This window comes from Tetranychus urticae, chromosome 1, assembly GCF_039701765.1.
Source record: "Tetranychus urticae isolate SD_2017Ah chromosome 1, NJAU_TeUrti_SD_1.0, whole genome shotgun sequence".
NCBI classification, from domain to species: Eukaryota; Metazoa; Arthropoda; class Arachnida; order Trombidiformes; family Tetranychidae; genus Tetranychus; species Tetranychus urticae.
This window is the reverse complement of record NC_142958.1, coordinates 28,581,544-28,602,732: the sequence shown is the minus strand read 5'-3', so window position 1 is coordinate 28,602,732 and position 21,189 is coordinate 28,581,544. Positions and strand designations below refer to the sequence as shown.

General features: G+C 32.3%; 1 protein-coding gene across 7 annotated transcripts in view; it reads right to left on the bottom strand.

The window, feature by feature from the left end:
- para (sodium voltage-gated channel paralytic) overlaps window positions 1–21,189 on the bottom strand; it is a 36,078-nt gene that overhangs the window by 11,408 nt on the left and 3,481 nt on the right. For 4 of the 7 annotated variants that reach the window (XM_089270347.1, XM_015937703.3, XM_089270266.1 and 1 more), the window contains 9 exon segments: window positions 17,500–17,702; window positions 17,203–17,426; window positions 16,878–17,136; window positions 15,561–16,245; window positions 10,835–11,209; window positions 10,235–10,346; window positions 10,108–10,173; window positions 8,509–8,792; window positions 5,551–7,437 (listed from right to left, as the gene is read on the bottom strand). In XM_089270347.1, coding sequence (XP_089126473.1) covers window positions 5,551–7,437; window positions 8,509–8,792; window positions 10,108–10,173; window positions 10,235–10,346; window positions 10,835–11,209; window positions 15,561–16,245; window positions 16,878–17,136; window positions 17,203–17,426; window positions 17,500–17,702 — 4,095 coding nt within the window. 7 annotated transcript variants of the gene reach the window in all.

Here is a 21,189-nt window from a genome sequence, read left to right as displayed (position 1 = left end):
CTTCATGATCATCCTTTTCTGCTTCTCCAGATTGAATAAGGTTAAGGAAACTTGTCTTAAAGATCAATGAATGGTTAAGATCATTAGATAAATGTTGATAGACATGCACAGTGGATACAAAAAGCAAGGCCCTAAAGGGACTGAGGAAACCATTCAGAGACTGAGTATCATGTTTGGGTTTGAGTTAACCTAATCATCCTCAACAGCCTTACATCATCAACATAATTATCGTCATCTACTCATGAGGGGTGTCTCTTCATCTCTCATCCTTTTCACTTGAAACTTGCAACATGAAAAGGAATGACAATCTTATGTTCGCTTATGGGTGGAGATGAAAGGGAAAACAAGGAAAAAATAAGATTAAAATTAAAGGAAAATCAGAAACTAAAAGTGTTCCAATGTAAGAAAGGTTATCAAAGGGATTGATACAATATTTTGAAACTTTAATTCATGTTGACTTGATCAAAGTGTATCGATGTTGGTGTGTTTAACAGGGAAAAGAAACCAATCGATTCAGTCAACATTTTGAAACATGAAATAATGTTTTTTATAAACAAAAGGATTATTGATTGAATGAAGTAAAATTTCAATGTTTGCCATTTGAAATTAACAGTATTTTGATAAAGTTCCAGTTTAGATTCTTTGAATTCGAATACGCTATTCAAGTTATTTGAAACATTTCAAATGAGGAAAGATTTGTTTTGTCTTTTCAAAAGGTTTCCAACATAAGTAATGAAAAATAACTGGTTGATGTTGAACTTTGGGTAAACCAAGCTATTGATACTGCAAAATTGCGAAAAATAATCAACTGTAAAAGTTAAAATGAAAGGTTTATTAAGATGAAATCAATTTTAATCATTTAAAACGATTTGTTCAAATATTATCGATTTATTGTAATGGACTAATGGTTATAAAATTGAAGCAAATCAAGAGTAAGCAAGACTTAAAACTACTTAAATCGATGACAAATAAAGCAAAATTTCCATCAGAGTTGGACTAATTTTGATTAAGGTGATTGCTTTACGATTTTTGAAATAACAAAATGCAAAATAAAATTTGATCTTGAATCATGACTGAAACTTTCAAGGGAACCGAATTGATAAATCAATATCGACCTTTCATTGTTCACTATCGGTACATTGGGCCTTCTTCAAGATCAATACCGGGCGTTTTTTTTATTTTACGCCTTCATGCAGGCATAACACAAGAACGTTTGATGCGACAGACCTCAGACTTAAACCATGAGATTATGCAGATTGCACAACCATAAGTTCGAAGGTTATTTAAGGTCAATTCTTTATTTGACCTCTAATTGACATTGGAAGGTCATTTTCTGAAATCGCAATCGCATTTTCTGACCCGATTATGTAAATCACATGTTCATAACTTTTAGCATTGGAAAGATAAATGATTTTTTCCGAAATGCGATTGATTAACTGGATGGAATGGAATCACTCATATCCTTTAGCCAGTATCAGTTATGAACATGTGGTTTACATAATCGGGTGAGAAAAATTTTGCTATTTCAGAAAATGACCTTCCAATGTCAATTAGAGGTCAAATAAAGAATTGACCTTGAATAACCTTGAGCAATCACACTTATGGTTGTGCAATCTGCTTAAGCTCTTAATCCAAGTCTGCGGTCTGTAGCATCAAACGTTCACGAGTTATGCCTGCATGAAGGCGTAAATTGAAAAAAAACTACATTTAGTTTGTGTCATACATTTAAGTTTGCAATTCGAATTTTTTTTTATGTATTTATGATTTTATTTGAGGTAATTAAGTCGGTGCTCGATGCATCATCTTAAATAGTTCCTCAATAGTTTCCCAATACTACCTTAAAATGACCAGTACTCAGACCCCTTTGCAAATAAGTTTATTTAATGAAGGACGAGAAAAACGCCTAACAATAAATCCAAGGAGTGATCTCGACACATGGGAAAGTATATGGTCGATCATGGAATTAGCGGAATCAGACGAAGGCCGAAAGAAATATAAATGTTTGGCGTCGGGAACCCACCTATTAAATCTATCAACTCTGGCGGAATATCTTGATGAAAAAACAATTTATAATTTGACAGTTGCCTGTGCTGACTGTGACAGTATGTTCAGCTTTAAAAGTGTTACAAGTTGAACTTCGCACCCATTAGGAGTTTGAGAATAGGTTGAGGTCATTTCGGCCCCAAGACCTCTAATCAGCCGCTCTACTGAATGCTACTGGTACTTCCATTGCTGCCTGCTATCCTGAGGGAAACTTCGAAAGAAACCAGCTACTAGACGGTTCGATTAATCTTTCGCCCCTAAACCCGGATCTGACGATCGATTTGCCTGTCAGAATCGCAGCCCTCCACCTTTAGCTTCCAACAATAACAGTTAAAGTGGTCGAAATCAGAAATGAATGGAATTTTTTGAAAACACAAAATGAAATTAAACTATTAAAGGGAACCAAAAGGTATCGACATAAAATTGAAGCCAATCTGGTTCAGTGAAAAGCACTTCAAGATGCAAAGTTAGGGATACGATTTTGTTTGTCTTTTGAAAATGATTAATACAAATGAATTGATTTACATTTGATTTTGAAACAATGATTTTGATGATATTTTTAATAATTTATCAGTCGACTTTAAATGTAATAATCTTTTGCTTTTTTCGTTTGTTTCCTTTTCTTTTCTTTCAATTTTATCCTTTTTTCTTTCCATCCTCTTCTTCATCATCTTTTCCTTCCTCTTTTACTCCTTTTCCCCAAGTGATCCAGTCTTTAAGATGAAACCCAAATCAATTGAATAAAGTTTTGTTTAACCTCACACAGATTTGATTGTAGGCCAGTTTGATCAAATTACGTTGAGAAGAAGGACGAAGAAGATGAAACATTAACAACAGCAACAGCATCTAAAGCAAGATCAAAAGGCATCAACCAATAATCTTTAACCAACCTCAATCTACATTCCCCGTTATTCAGTAATCAACTCAGTAGTGAAGCATCAACATGAAATATCAAAGAATAAGATGAAAACAAAAGAAGATGAAGAAGATTGATTCCGTTCATTCAATTTTCCTCTTCAACCAACTAAAAGGAAGTCAATATCTTCCTATCAACATGGTAATGATAATTTTGCTCAGATGCTATTCAAGTAATGAGAAGTAAGAAAAGACTAAATTGTCTTCAAATTTCAGGGTAAAAATTGTAAAGAAAAGAAGAAAAAGCAAGTTGAAAAATTAAAAGTCAATTCAATTCTATTTGCACTTGGAATATCAGTGAACATTATCAAAGATACATTTCAAGAAAAAGGATTGACAATTTCAACTTGTAACTTTGTTCATGTTTTTCATTCAATATTTCATTTCATCATGCAAAAAAGATGATAAAGGAAAGAAGAAAAAAGAAGAAGAACAAGAAGAAAAAGTAATGAATATTTCGTTGAGAAAAATGCATCTAATGTAATGCATTTTATCTTTTTGAATTTCAATTTCTTTCTACAATTTTTTTCATCATCACCATGCTTTTTCCTCTTCTTATTTTTCATATCAAGTAGATGAATAACATTGATATACAAATACAATATACAGTTTGTATAAAGTAACAATAATATATTGTTGGAAAGCAACTCAACTGTAAGTGTCAACTGTTTTTGTTGATATTTCATGTGATAAAATTGAAGTTCACCAAGATTGTGAGTGAAAATATCTGTAACTGGAAAAGCAAATTTTAAATTTCCTTTTGTTCCGTTTGAATATTACATTTCACTTGAGCTAATATTTTTCCATTTGAATCATGTGATCGTGAAAATGAACGCCAAATTACATCTCATTGATAAAACATTGAAACCTCAATTGTTGGACAATTTTGAATGCAACAAAAAGAAACCAAATAAACATCAATAACGCATGGAAAACCTGATAACTTCAAGATTATTTTAAGTCAACCTTTTGGGTTAACAAGGATTCTCAGGTTCAGGTCAGAATAGGAATCATCAGGTTCTTTTGAATCTTATGAGATGTTATGAAGCTGTTTTGATGAAGGAAAGTAAAAAATGAACAAAACCAACATGTGAAATTCAATTCTGATAGAGTGGAAGAATGATTGAGAAAAGTGAATGAAATCAATGAAGTTGAAATAATTGGAACTCATAAATAAAATGAAACTGTGAAGAAACTGTAATTGAGTAAATAAATCTTGCAGTGAAAAAAAGGTTCAACTTTGTGCTAATGAGTGGAAAGAGTTTGAAAAGAGTTTAATTGAATAACTGGAAAAGAACAGCCACAATGAATCAGAAATTCTAACCCTAAACATATGATATCTGGGATGAGTTGTAAGCAAAATGAAACCACAATGAACATGATAAATGATTAAACTAAAACTGAAATTATTATGAAGCTAATAATGTGCGGTTTGTTATGTAAAGAAACAATGGGAAACAGTTTATTAGAAACAATTCAAAAGACAAATACAATCACAATTAGTCATGATGAGAATTAATGAAATCTAGATTCATGTGTGATGAAAGATATCGAAATTTTTTCTTTGGTAAGGTTTTCGAAAAAACTTTTATCAGTTTTGTTTTGAATGATTAGGATTTCGAATGAGTCTTCGATTCCTTCGACACAGTACCTTTTTCACAACGAAAATTAGTGTACTTTCAAGAAACGGTCTTCAAATGTTGACGATAGTCAATGATGGCCTGCATGGCCTTAAAGCTTAATGTTAATGATCATTCCATTTTGTTGATCTAATCATAGCTCGTTGCACTGATCCTAAACTTGTTGCATTAACTTTCGCAACAACGAGAATTATTCAGTTTCTGAAAAAGAAAGATGTACGGAATCGACTCATTGTATCTACTTTGAACTTTTTAAAGTTTGAAATGTCATAAAAATCAATTCCAAAGTTATTTTTAAAAACTCAAAGTGAGCTAAATTTTATTGTCCAAAAGAAAAAATTTAGTCTGATAAAGAGCTGAAAATATTGCATTTATAACATTCATGTTTCGATAGCAACCTTGAAAATATATTTCATTGTCTTGTTATTAGCTATTTTTAACGCATTAGTCTACTTTTGGTACCACGGTTCAACCGGTAAAAGCCTTTTCGCACAAAAAAGCCAAATCAAGAAGAGAAAATGAAGAAGGAATCGACTTATGGCGCCGTTTTGTTCACATTTTGTAAAGTAATCATGCATCTGGTGGCAGATTTATAACTGTCCGAGATGTCTCACTTTTAGATATTTAGATGACCATTCGCATCATCAAGCAATCCATCATATTTGCAGCACTTCAGTTCAAAGAGCATACAAATTCTGTTTGTACTGCAAGAAGTTTTGAATGGGTATTTTAAAAACCTAAAAGTGATCATAAACAATAGTCCATAGAGCCACTAATGGGCGGTAAAAGTGCTCTTGCTCGAGCATGCAAATGAAGGAAAAACATTCAGATTAACTCAATTTTAACCCGATTGAAAATAAATTGAAAGATTGAGCAAATTTAACCAAGATTTAGATGTTTAACGCTAAAAATTGAGATGAAAATGTGGAAAAATTTGTAAATGTAAACTTACCAGAGTCATTGAACTAATGAGGATCAAGGTGATAACAAGAGTTTCAAAATATTTATCCTCAACAAGTTTATAACACTTTGATCGAACCTCTCTCCATTTAATCCAGAAAGCTGTTTCTTCCAGGCAACATGGGAATCGATGATACCAATATTCAGGTAAACAATCATCCGGATGATCGTTAATGTTTACATCAGCAGTCACAGTAACCATTTTATTGGCATTCATCTCTTCACCCATAACATCTTCACCAGGCCCATTGAAATGGTTCAAGGGTGAAGGAGCCAACCGGTTAAGGGAAGAGTATGAATGTTGAAATGAAATGGGAACCGGACCTCCAGCTGGGTGAACCTTGGACAATTGAGATGCATTATAATGGTGAGCAGTTGGATGAGATGAGGGATGATTAAGATGATGAGACGGAGTCACTGATAATGATGATGACTGTTGAGCTGAACTGTCATTATTATTACTAACATTATTATTAACAAGATGCTGTTGACTCTCAGATGAACCATAATATCCACTTTCACCATGGTAGTCACCACCATGAGGTTGCTGTTGAACAAGATGATGATGATGATGATTATCATCCAATGGGAAAGGTGAACATCCATTGGCATCATGTAAGGACGGTTTAACTTTATTAACATTATTATTGTTGATGGTTGATGCACTAACTAACAAATTGTTGCTATTGAGTGAATTGTTAAAGTTGGTATTGTTGAGCGAAGTTGACCGATCATTTACATTATTATTATTAACAGTTGAAACGTCACCATGTAACCGATTACCTTCATCTGAATGATTTGTTACGGACGGAGATAATTTTTCAATGAGCGCCGATTCAGTTAGAATAAGCTTATCACTAGACAAATCTTTAACCGCTTGAGACAATTTAACTGAATTGAGAACAGTTTGAGCGGAACTTTTCAGAGTAACCTTTCCACTCTCTGTAAGTGAATACTCTAGTCCATCGGGACCGACAACCGTTTCACCATAAGCAGCAGCAGCAAGAAGCTTTTTATCGCGAATCAATCCAGACGCATTCAGTCCATCCATCATAATGATGTCTCCCTCATCGAGAACACTTTCACTGCCAAGCATCATGGATCGACCCACCATGCCACCACTTGATGCACCACCTCTACCCGGCCACTGTGCCGTGTCTCGAATTTGATTTCGCGTTTTACTGCGAAGCTGCTTAAGTCCGGTTAGAATTCGATTTTTTAACCATTTATGGGCTCGACCGAAGCGATCAAAGGCTTCTTGAAGTTTCTTGGTGTCGGCCGATTCCGAGGTTGGTGAGGAAAGGTTGGATGCACCGAAAGAGGAAAGGAGCAGGGCAAGGAAAAGGTTAAGCATAACAAGATGACCAATGATAACGGTGGCCAGAAAGAAGGGAACACAGACAAAGCCACAGACCAACATGCAGCTCCACATTGATTCAATCCATTCGCCGCACAGGACACGGAAAACAATCATGAAAGAGTGCATGAAATCTTTGAAATTCCAACGAGGAATCTCTGCATTCGGAAAAAGGTACACTTTCTTTGAATAATTGGCTCCAAACAGTTGCATTCCCATAACAGCAAAAATGAATACAATGATGGCCAGGACAAAGGTTAAATTACCCAAATCCCCTAAAGTTTTACCCATAATGGTGATCAAAAGGTTAAGAGTGGGCCACGATTTGGCAAGCTTAAAAACTCTTAAAAGACGGAAAGAGCGTAAAACTGAAAGACCTCGAACACCTTCGAGAAAAATTTCCAATAAAGACAAGGCCACAATGATAAAGTCAAACACGTTCCAACCTTCGCGAAAGTAAAACTTTGGACTTATTGCAATCAACTTCATGAAGGCTTCAATGGCAAAAGTTGCAGAGAAAAACTAAAAGCGATCGACAAAAGAAGGTAAAAAAAGAGGGAAAAAACATCGATATTAGAACAATTTCGTCTTGAAATTTTGCATCAAATCAATTCTTTAAATTATAATCAATGTTCAAAGTCAAAGGGAAAATATCAATGATTGATTCATTGGAAGACGAAAGCAATCAATTTAATTGTGATCGAGTCTATTTTGATGTTGGCTTTAGTCTATTTACATTATTGTCTTGTGGATAAATTGTTTGCTTATTTGATAATTTGTTGGTCAATCAAGTAAAACTGGTTTCTTTTTTTTAGTTGATTACTGAACTATTATTGAAAGCTTTGGTCAATCGATTGGAAAGGTTGGAAATTTTTGGTAAATTGTTTCTTGTGAGATTCAACAATTTCATTATTTTTCTCACTCTTAATTTGATTAACTGCCATTAATTATCTTTTCGTTTTCATCATGATAATCATTTGCAACTTGATGTTGTTGTTGATTGATTAAATTAAATTGATTTGGATTAACCATCATTATATTCACTTATTTTAATCATATCATTGTGAGGTCATTGAATTTGGTTGAGTCAAAGTATTATTTTCACTGTAACCTCTTTAAATAGGATTAAAGTTAAAGATCTATCGTTTGTAGACATGTTTAAGTGATTTAGTCTGAAATGTTGGTTAAATTAGATTAGACGAAACAAGAGTTAAAGACGTAAGTTAAATGCTAGATTGTTGATTGAACCAAACTAAAGATTAATCAAAAGGTAATTCAATTTCAACAAAATGAAACAGTTGAACATATTTTCAAAAAGCTAACAAAAAAGGTAACATTTTGATAAAAATCAAAATAAGAATCTTAAATAATTTTTTGGTTTTTAAAAGCTAATCAATCCAAGTAAAAGTGAAACCAGAATCACTTTGAATTGTTTTCTGGTTTTAACATTTTCTGGTTTTATTTGGCTTTGATTTTCAATTTGAATTGTAAATTTTAATAATAAAAGTGAACAAAGGTTGATCTAAAAAATCTGGTCAACCTTAACCAGAAAAAATGGCTCGTGATCAACAAGTAAAGAAAGCGTTTACAAACCAGATTTCCAGTTTTAAGGACATTCTCAAAATCGGGATCCATGTCGTGGTGATCCATTGCCATGAAAAGTGTATTAACGACTATACATAAGGTAATAAAGAGCTCCATAAAGGGATCAAAGACAATGAGAGCAAACAACTCTTGGATGCGAACCCAGCACCAACAGCAATCCCAAACACACAAAACATCAATAGCCTTAAGACAAGAAGTTGTAAATTGTTGCTTACAACTGGGCTTCTCTTCTTCGCAATCTTCCTTGTCTGTAGGAAAATAATAAATAGAAACTGTATCATGCTTAAGTAATGCCGTTAGATTATGACAACCATGAAACCGGGAATGGTAAAAGTAAATTGAAAGTGAAACCAAACTGAAAACAATTGAATCAAGAGTAGTATTGACTAAACGTGAAAAATGTTTTTACACAAAACCTAAAAATGTATTTTGTATAAATTTATATCCATTATTAGCCTTTTATTTTGGGTGAATCTGGTCAACACTTTAGCTCATTTGGTTGACCAAATTGTTTGTGTGTTTAAGTGTTTGTTTTGCTTGAGAATCAATGAGATTTTACTGGTTCAAATTATCTTGTTGATTGATGATAGAGACCAACGAAATCCCAAGAAAATTGCCTTTGCGTGTAATAATGATAATGAACATCATCATTATTAAATTGTCATGTTTGATATAAATTTATATTCATCGTTTTCTATCTTTCATTTTCTTCTTCTTTGTATCTTCTTTGTAATACATTTTCATGTATTTCTCTTCTTCTTCTTCTTCTTCTCTTCATCATCCTTCTGCATTGTATTTCAACATTTATATTCATCTATTGTTTAAATGTTTCAATGATTACATAATTGCAACCTTATCTAGCCATTACAGTGTTCAACTTATCATCTAATGATAATCGGTTCATTTTTATTCATAAACTTGAAATACTTTTATTCTTGACTTTTCAATGGTTAACTCAACCGAGTCAATTAATTACAGTGAAAAATCAAGGTAATGATAGCGAGCAATCGATCGCAAAATGGAAAAATCCATTTGAAAAGAAAATTGTAAAAAAGTAAATTTTCCAATACAAATTGAGTTCAACTTTTGTTCAATGTTAAAAGCTAACATCACTTGTGGCAGTTTAACTATGTAAAGATGATTTTGGTTTCTTAAAAAGATGTAAAGAGGATGAAGTGAATGTGAAACTGGAATTGTATTCATCAAGGGAAGTAAGTTTTCATTTTTGTTCAATCAGGCTGAGAGAAGAAGTTGGGAAAAAAAGGAATAATAATGATGATGAAAATGATGATGATGATGGTGAGGATGGGGATGAAGAGAAGATGGGAAAAGAAAAACAAAGGAAAAGATGAAAGTGTTGAGTTGCTTTTGTTGGGAGGCAAAAAAAGGAAACTTGGAAATGTTGAGCTTGAGTTTAGAGATGAAGAAATGGGTTATCTGTTTATCAGATGGCTCAGCATAGAGAGAAGATGAAGGAAAGAAGAAGAAGAAAAAATAATAAGATGAGGGAGAAGGAAGGAAGTAACAGGCATATGAAGATGATGATCACTGAGGATGGATGATGCAGTAAAATGGGGCAAAACAAACCTCTTTCACTAGATTTGCTTTGTCGTCCAGCAGCTTGATCGATAATATCATTTAGAACCATTACATCTATCAATGAGAAAAAATCAGATTAGATCAACATTTTTCGCCGCCTTTTCCCAATGTTTACCTTTAATATCAACGGCAGTGTGCCGAGGTGTTTGCTGTGGGTCGATAAAAGGATTTTCAAGTTGTCGTTTCATTAAAGCACTTCCAATATCATCTCCCTGAGCATACATATCCTGAAGCAAAAAGAAAGGAAAAATACAAAAAAATCAATTTTGAACGAAAAGGCAAAATATTGAAATCGAATGTCAAAAGTGTGAAAATTGTCATTTCTGGCAACACATAAAATCGAAAGGAAATGTTGAAATTAAACAAAAACTAAATTAAATTAGTAAATAGTGGTAAATGAAATGCTAATGTTAAATAGCAATTAAGCTTTCAAGCTGGAAAGGTAAGCCTTGGTAAATGTGTAAAGCAAATGTTGGATTTGGACTAATAAGTAATATGAAAATAAGGTTTGAAAATAATTCTGAATACTGGTGAGTGATGATGATTTGATGATAAAATTGTGAACAATTTTACTGTTAAGTTGAAACTGAATGTTGGAATGCTAAAGACTGGAAAAGCTATTTGAGTGAAGGGAGGAAAAAAGGTGACATTTTTCTTTGTCTTTTTTTTGTTTCTTGAAAGATGACAAAAGATGAATGAATGAAAGATGAATAACCTCTTGAAAAAATCCTTGAAGGTTTCTCCTCGAGAGCAATTGCGACTCTTTGGTCCAGGGAATACCTCGACCGTATATATCACCATGGGAAGTATAGGAGATTCGGGAAGAGTGGGACGTATAACTGGAATGTCGAGAGTGTAAATTTGTATAAACGGGTATAACGATGGCACCATTTTCCTCCGACATTGGGGTAACTGCGGCACTATCATCGGCATAGGGCAGGTGTTCTTGGGCGTCTAAGAAGGTTTGAAGTACCAAAGGTTTACGATCACCCACACGACGTGCATTGTTACGAGCCCAGGTCACACTGAATTGGCTTCCTCGACTGCCTCGACGTAAGTTATAAGGTGAGCCTGGAAGACTTAAACTTGCCTGAGCATACAACAAACATATTCACAAGATGATTGATGAAAGTGAATGGACAACATTGAAAGATGGTAAAAGTGAAGAGGAGAAAAAAAGAGTTGATAAAAGAAACCATCAGGTAAATAATAATTCATTTTTTATCATCATTATCATCATAAGCAGCGGATAATAGCAGCAGCGGCAGCAGCAGATCGCAAAACAGCAATTTTAATAAGTATTTTGTTTTCGGCAAAATTGAGAATCAAAGTTGAAAAGGGAAAAGGAAAAGAAGAAGAAAATCATTAAAACTGTCTTTTTTTCATTTAAAAATTAATTACTCGCTAATATTAAAGTTAATTTTTAGAGTTACAATTTAAAACAATTAACATTTGGCAGCATTTGGTTTGCATGCAAAAGGTTTGGGAGTTAAAATTATGGATCAGAAGATTTAAGTTGATCTGAAAGTTAAAGAACTGAACTTTACCAAAAACAAGAAATTTATTCAAGGTGAAAATCGAGTTGATTGATCAGTTTATGATTAAAGAAAAAACTGTTTCAATTGCAACTATTTTACGTAAAATAACAAAAGATTTTCTGAGATTTGCTTTTTCATAGAAAATTGCAAATGAATTAAAAATTCGTTTAAAATTTTTGTCCATTTTTCATGAAGAAAGAGTAAAATTTTGACTCAGAATAAGCTGCAACATAATTCCGATAATCACTGGGAAGCATTTTCCAGCCAACAAAAAATCAAAATTTATATTCGTTTGCTTTTTCAAGTTAACTAAATTTGCTGGGAGGAAAATTGACCTAAAATTTTGATCCATAATTTTTAGCTAAAAATTGAATAAAAATATTGAACCATTATCAGTTTGATTATTATCCTTTGAGACCTTTTCTTGTTTCGATATTGAAATGTTCATTACAAGGAAAGTTGAAAATGTATTACAATGTATTTGACAAGAAAAATGTTTTTAGATTGAATGTTGCCTGTTATCATCTCTTTGTGGGTTAAATCATGGGAATGCATATAATACTTTGGATGAATGATTCAAATGCAGGGTAATTTTTCAGTGGTATATTCATGGATGGATGTGAAAAAAAGGAAAGAAAATGATAACAAAAAAATGAGAAGAAAAATGGCCAAAAAATGGGGAAAACGATTCAAGCGACAAAACATCTTTACTCAACTTTTTCTCTAAACAACTTCTCAACATTGAACACAAATAGATTGGTAAAAAAATGACACAAAATTGAAACTCAATTTAGTTGAAAATGATTTTCCAATGAATATCAAAACTGGAAATATTGGCCAAAAAGAAATGATGAAAATTGAAATGCAAAAAAGTGGAGCAAAGTTGCAATCAAATGAGTTGCACTCTTCAATTAATGTTGAAATTGTTCAACAGAACTGGAAAACAAAATGATAATTTCAACTTTTCCCTTTTCTTTTTTACCCTTTTGTTTATATTCAAATAGCATGAATAAAACATTGAGGCTAGCATTTGGTGAAAGAAGAGAGAGAGAGAAAAAATGAAAAAGAAAATATTAAATAATCGATTTCAATGATTACTATTCATTTTGGACTCAAATTGTAATGTGAGATTGAAGATGAAAGTACAGAGTCTACATTAGTAAATTATCGTGAATGGAATGTAAATGTTCACTCAATTTCCACTGGAGGACAATTCAATTCATCAGACGACCCGTGACCCAGTTATTAACTTTATATTCAAATCAGATTCATTGGTCACTCTTCAGCCTCTTTTCAGTCTCCCTTTTCGTCTTTTACATTTCATTGAAATATTGTAATGGACAGATGACTTTGGTATCTTATAACATTAATTGTTTCATCTTTTTTTGCCAACTTCTCTCTTTCTCTTCTTTTACCGCATTATCAGCAATATTGTTGCCATAATTATCATCATCAATTTGCTCTTGGACAAATAACTGACACAATCAATATGATTGACCTTCAAATGAATATTAATATTTGTTAACCTGATTTTTAGTGTAAAGTCTTTGTAACACTTTCCAATCAAACCTTTCAACATTCATTTCAATGTAACCTTTTTATCCGAAAACTTGCATTTCCCTATTTTCCAACCTTTTCCCGAATCCTAAACATTCACTCATTTTTTCATGACTTTATATCCACCAAGAATTAGATATCGATTCAGTGAAAAAAACAAATCGAGAGAAAATCAAAATATCGTGCAATTTCATGCGATTTTTCAATAGCAAAAGAGTTTGATTTTCGTTCACTTTAGTGATTTTTGGTGGAACCTGAAAGTTCAGTTTTTGTCAGAAAATTTTCCAATTTCCAACTTTTCAATTCTGATTTTATTTCTAATTTGAATGCTAAATAATTTCATTTTTATGAGTTTTCGCTGATAGTTAAAAATCAATTTCCATTCAGAAAGAAATATAATTCTATGAGATTTTTCTATTGGAAAAGGTCGCAACTTGAGTTGGATTTTTACTCGTTTTCGTGATTCTTTTTGATCAACTGGAGAAACATGTTTTCAAAATAGTTCAGAATTGTCGTTGACATAGAACTGGAAAAACTGCATTTCGCTTAACCTAATATTTACCTTTCAGGCGGCGAAGGAAATTGAGGGATAAAGTGTTGAATTTTTGTTAGTTTGTTTAAACAGAGTTGAGTGTAACCTGTGAATGAATAATGATGATTGTGATTAGAAAAGCATGAATTGCTCAACTCTTTCTGTACACAATGAGTTAATAATTGCCTTTGCAGGATAAAATTATAATTGAATTGATATAATAACTTGGTAAGTTAAGTCTACTCATGTAATAATACACAAGTTATAATAATCATTGGGATATACAAGGGAATAAAAGCAAAACCTAAAAAAACAGATTGATGGTTTAGCCTTTTTTTGTTGTGTATGTGTTCAACTTTTATATAAATGAAAGGGAGAGAAAAAAAAGTTCACTTGAAATGGCAATAAAAAAAGGATGATAATGATAATGATGAACATTATCAGGACTGAAAGAGAAAAGTTGAAGAGAAGAAAAAAAAAGTGAAAGTTGATAAAAAAATGAATGGAAATAAACTTGATATTGCATTGAATTGGGTTGGAGAGGGAAAAGTTGAAGATGAAGATAACACGGTTAACAATGGGAAGGTTAACCATTTGACAACAATAATTTTATTAATAACTTGCTTTCAACAAGATAAACACAAACAGAAAATTCATCTTTTCTGATTATTTCAACAGTTACAGTTGATATCAACAGGAGTTGGTCAAGGTTTCAATTTTGATTGGCAATTTGATTTCAATTTAAATTGAAAGGTTGAATAATTATAATCAAATTGGTTGAGATTAATGTTGAAGAAAAAAATTGAAATGAAAGATTGGGAGGCAAAAATGAATCCATTATTGTAATAATAATGATAATGATGCATTAAAAAGTGATAGTGATTGGTAAAGGAAATCAAATTGAGAAAGAAAATCGATTTTGATTTAAAATGCTAATGATTATGGATTGTAATGGTTAAATTGCAAGATTATTTGGATGACGATTAAGATTATTAATCAATAAATGGTGGAAGCAAGTCATCATGCAATAATTTGAACCAATATTAACATTAACTTTGATTGGAATGGACAGTTTTTTTTCCATTATTTGCTCATCACAGATTGATTTGAAAATTGAATTGTAATTGGATGGTTAAATGAAGTGATTTAGATTTGTGTTGCGGACTTGGATTGTTTTGAAAGGTTAAAGATTGTAAAGATTGTTTTACCTAAAAATTTGACAAAACTTGATTTTTTTGGGTTCATTATTAATCATTTGAAACCATTGATTTCCTTAGGTACTAATGTAGTTGCTAGAATTGTAAAGATTATCAAGAAAATTAAACTTAGGCCTAAAAGCAACCATTAAAATTGTTCCGATGGGATTACAATCAACACCTCAATCGGAGTAACTTTTTAGGCTGCCGTAAAGCATAAAAGTAAATTGACAAGCAGTTAAGCGTTTTCATGTAAATCGCCTTTTGGCAATCAATTCAAGTGCCATCAAAGAAGCATTGAGCCGCTAATTGCCATCTATAACAGCTGATAAAGAGAAAAAAATAAGCTATTATTAATAAATTAAACTCTTCAACGTTTCCATTTTATCAAAATTGTTGGCAAATGGTTTGAAAGTTGAACATTTTTTGCTTCTTATTTTATGATGAAAAAATGGGTAAAATGGTTATCAGGATTGACAAGAGTCTAGAAGAGATTGAAAGATGGAAACGTTGAGAGTTTTTAGGTTCTAAGTTGATTATAATCTAGAATAGAAGTTATAATTAAAATTAATTTGGATAGAAGTAATTAGACTTAGAAAAAGTGAAAGTGAAACATACCTTACGAACCTTTCCGTTGATTCGTCCACCACGAAAATCGTAATTGGGATTACTTTCTTCGGTACTCTTAATGGAAACTCTGTCCCTTTCATCACCCACTTTATCATCATAATCAGAGTAAACTGAAGGGCTTGGCGGTGCATCCGATTCTCGGCGAGCCAAAGGGTCCAAGTGAAGAGGCAATATTGAGCTTCCCATTGGGTGAAATGTATGTTGAGGTGATGGGTGAGATAAAAGGTTACCATTGGTTGGCATGTCATTCATTCCCATTAAACCTGCAACACTGTCAACCAGTGCAGGACCCGAACCTGCAGGAGGACCAACTGAACGGCCATCATCCACCTCGGCTTGACGAAGGGTATCCTGATAGGCTGCTTCTTCCGCAGCGGCCGCCAAATCTTCATCGACCAGTTTCTTCTGCAGTTCATCATATGACATGGCAACTATGGCCAAAATAAGGTTAACTAAGTAGATTGAGCCTAAAAATATTGCTCCAATAAAGTAAATTATATGCCAAGGACTTGTTGTTCGTAGGATCATTTGATATAACGATTCCCAATAATCTTGAGTTAAAAGACGAAAGGCATTAAGCAGAGCCCATGGGAAGGTATCATAATTAGTGTACCCGTAATTGGGATTGGGTCCAAATCCTTGGATACAAGTACTTAATGAACTATTGCACAAACTGAAACAAAAACAAAGGATATTAGTAAAGTATATTTTTTCAACCTGTTTAAACATTTTCACCATTATATGAATGACAACAACTTGAGAATTGTCACAACAATTTTCATTCATTGAGAATTTTGATGAGAATAGATTTGATCAGAAATTGAAATTGAAATGCCTTAGGAATAAAGACAAAAAGAAGGCCTGAAACAATGTTGTCTCATTGATCAAATACAAATCTACTTCAAAATTCCCAAATCATAATTTTGCTTAAATAAATACATTATTAAAGTGTGTATTGAACATGAGAAATGAAGAGATTTTTAGCTAGATTTAAGAGTTGCTATTCTAACATTTATCAATTTTATGCTTTTAGCTGAACAAAAAGCGATAATGATGTTGCCCTGAGCTTGTAAAAAGATCAAATCGAAACAATGTAAACACTTTTACTAATAAATAAACCATTAAATGTTTTGTTGGCTTATTAATTGTTTACTGTTTGCACTCAAGCAATCTTGATTATCTAATAAATGTATACTTTACAGTCTATTTAGAAGAGGAGAAAAAATATGATGTTGAGCTGATTGTTGTCATTAATATTGTCCCATTATTGGTTTAGTAAATAACGATAAATGTTGATAAACTTACGTAGCACCAGAAGTGTTGCTACAAAGAATCGGATCACCCGATGAAGTGTTTAACCAATGGGATCTATCATTACACCAATCAAACCATTCCTCTGTGGTCATATTACTTGGTCCATGGAGGATACATTTTTGGGTTAAAGCTCCCATGTAAATTTGAAGTCCCAATAAGGCGAATACAGAAAGTGAAAAACATGTCAGGATAGTTACATCTTTCAAGTTTTTAGCAGCTTCAATTAATGCACCAACAATTGTTTTTAAACCTAAAAAAAGAGTCAAGTGGAGTTAGTAAATTGTGAACAAGTGTAAATTTAATTTCAAGTATTTACCTGGAACAACAGCAACTGTTTTTAAAGCTCGTAAAACCCTGAAAGTACGAAGAGCGCTTAAGTTTCCTAAATCTTCAAATAGCATGGTTAAATAGGCTAGGGCAATAACAACAAAATCCAGCCAATTCCATGGGTCCCGGAGATATGTGAAATTTGTAAGTATTAAACCTCGGGCAGTCACTTTTAAACATGATTCAAATGTGTAAATTGTAGTAAAAATGATTCTGAGGGAAAAGAGCAAAATACAAGCAAATTAGTAAACAAAATCTCTCTTCAATTCAAATTCAATCTACTTACTCTGTTCGCTCAATTTCACTTGACTGCATGGTCATTAGAATACAATTAACAAGAATAGTAACGATAACAAGAAAGCTAAACCAAGGATGGACAAGCATAAAAATGGCAACTCGACGAATCGGGTTGAACGGGCTTAAGATGAACAAGGCTTTGGTTGCGCTAAAACGGAAGATATCTTTTCCCTTGCTTACAACAACAAAGGTCTAAAGAGAAAGAAAATGGATGAAACAAAAAGCAGAGATTGATGATTAGTTGATTGTCAATTGCAAGAAACGTAAAAATGTTTAAAATAGCAACAGTAATTGATTAATGTGTTTGTACATTTGTTTAGCAATCGAAACAAAAGTTGGACAAAATTAAGAAAGTGATTGAGTCATTTACAGCATTTACGTTGGTCAAATATTGATTACTTTTGGCAAACAAACTCTTTTTTTTGGTGTTTACTTGTGATTGTCTTGTTTCTAGTAAATTGTAAGCTGAATAATGACATTGACCAAGGCAACTATTATACAATTTTGAAATTGAATCGTGAATTAATCTGACAATGAATGGTAATAATGTTGTAGTTATGGATGAAAAAAAACAAAACCAACCTTGCAAATAAATTTGAATCATCATCTATGTCAATATAAATAAATAAATAAATATTTTATACAGATAAATATAAAGGCATTATATTTATAAATAATACATAAAAGGAGTAAATCATCAACTGATCACATCATAAATAGCAATAATTCATGGAATCATTATTCTGATGTTCATCTTATAACACATAACATGATATCTATGAGAAAGCAAGTGTTTCAAGAAACATTCAACTTTCAATCAGTAACAATGTAATCAAAGACATACAAAGTGAAGGTTAACAATTGACCAAAAAATGAAACAAAGAAACTCCCTGAACATCACTTGGAAACTGTAGATAACAATTTACAAACAAAAATCTAATAAATCAATGTTCTATTGGAAATTTACTTCACCATTTCAACTGATTAGTTTGAATGGGAAAAGGACTCGAAACATTGTTTCTCATTATTGGATAACTTAACAGACTTAATTTGTAATCCTAATATCAAAACAAATGTTATACATAATCTTTTGAGTATAAACAGTAAATCCTTTTGTAATCCTTATAAACAACTTTAAGCTTGGAGTTGATCATCAATCTTGGTAAAGATAGTTCTGTAAATATCTTCATCTAATTCATCTTATTTTCTTGTCTTTTCATTAATTTCTTTGTCCAAGTTCTGTGTGTGTTCAAGTTGATTATTAACAGTCCCTTTCAATTTGCTTTAAAAGTCCAACATTAAGTTTCAATGAGAAGATAATAAAAGTTATCTTCTTCCACTTTTCTTGTCCAATCTTTTTTTTTCTCCTTCTCATCATTGTCAGTCTCTCATCAGAGATCAATTACGTTTGTTATGGGATTGTTAATGCTCTTGTTGATACTGGCTTTTATTGCTTTCAATCAAGCTTGACCATTTATGGGTCAACAGAGAGAACAGAAGTTGAAAGCCGAGTTTAGGTAATTTCAATCAACATTTTTGTTTCTCCTTCCCTTCAACCAGGGAATGAAATTTAATAAGAAACTTGAGCCCAGAGTTTATCAAGATTACATCCAAAGCAGAAACTATTCAATAGACTGTAATTTTTGCCTTTTCTGGGTGAAAACCTTGATAATCTGTTTGACCCTTTTTACCCTCAACACAATAAGGATAAAAATTCAAGATTATCAATGAATCTAAAGAGTGAAAATAATTTGGATCAACATTGAAGTCACTGATTTGAAGAGGAAACATTTAAGATCAACATTTAACATGAAATAAGACAACATATTAACTCTTGATTAATTAGAGTAAATCATTTTTGATTGTTTGTTGATTAACTGGTGCGGTATCAACACATTGAATTTGAGTAAATATTGAATGAAGAGAATGTAAAATGTATTAAAGTTGAAAGATAAAAGAAAAGCTGGCGTACTATTTACGGATAATGAACAATGAAGCTAACATGGGATGTTGAAGAAGATGGTGATGATTGTTCAGATGGAGAAGTATCTCTCAATTGAATTCAGTTACTGAACAACTGACAAGTTACTGAAAGACAAAAAGCAAGTTATATGTTTTGATGAGGAAAAACAGATAAAAGGAAAGATTCCAGTTTACGGAATCGATATTATCATCATCTTATAAGATGATTGTGCGTGAGTTGGAAGATAAAGTATAAAAAAAGATGAGAGAGAGTTGATGAAGATTCGTTTGAGCAAGAATGACAAACAAGAGTCTGACTAGTTGAGGAAAAATAGATTGAAGAAGAGAGAGAAAGAATTGAAAATGATAAAGATGAATGAAGATGAACGTTTCAACAAATGATTTGTACAAATGATTATCAGATAAAAATGCCAATGGCCTTTGTTTTGGCTTGAGAAATGATAATTCAAAGGATATAAATAATGTTAATCTACACAATATATAAAGTCAATGTATCAAATTTTTGTGTCAAGATTGTGGCCAAACTGAGCGGGTTCTAAGAAAAAAAATTACACAGCATGAAAGCCCAAATATAACTACATCCACGAAAAATAGGAAACCTCACCTCAGAATTCAGATCTCTAAGAAATTCATGAAAATAGAGGTTGGGGGAAAAATTGTAGAATCCGTATTCCATAACATTGAAAAGGGGGGAAAAACTTTTTTGTTTTTCAAGTTGATAGTTCATTGTTGGACCAGGATTTATTTAAAAATTTGTCATTTGAGTAAAGAGTTAAGAGAGGCTTTTTTCACCATATTGTCTACCTCTCCATCCAACACATCCACCAAATCAACCATCAAAACATCACTTTTTAAAAGACTTTTCTTAACAAAATTGTCCACCACCATCTTGACCACTTTTACACCATCTAGCATGTCCACTATTAATCGCATCATACCTCAAAAAGTGCTCAAAAATTTGGTGGATTTGGGGGGGATAATCTTATAAGAAAAAGTGTTTGAAAATGTGGTGGAATAAAGACACTCTAAAGTTGTTAATGAAAGTGGTGGACAAAAAGTGATGTTCGTTTTAGTTGTTTTGACGTATGTGTTAGATTGGGTGGTGGACATTACCGTGAAAAGACGGTTAGCATGGGTGGTTAAAAGAAACTTGCGATCAGCCATGATCGCATTAGTTTCTTGTAATAATCTAAATTAATACAAAAGCGAAACAGAGATTGAATTTTATTAAAAGTAAATTGACATTTGTGATGATCCAACAATCAAAATAATTGGATAATTGTTTAGTTTGTCAATTACCGTCTTCATCAAGATAATCAGTAAATTGTCTAGTCTAGTGATTTTAATGACATTACTGGTCAAGAAGAGTGGATTGGGTCAAGAATATCTCTCTTTTTCCTGGTTAACTTTTCAGGCAAATCAAACTAATTGTTGCAAGATAATGAATCAAAATGTTTCATCCAAATAATTGACAATTTTTTCGTCTCTTCTTTAAACTAATCTGAATAGTTTGTTGAAAAAAAAGTGGAATAAGTTTGAAACAATTAATTCTGAAGAGAGGAAAAAGTTTGGTAATGATGAAGGTGAAAATTGGAATCGATTGTAACATTAAAATGGAAAAGCTGACGATAATTATCATAATGATAGTGGCGGCGAAATCTGGTCTTTTTATACATTTAATCATATTCATGAAAAA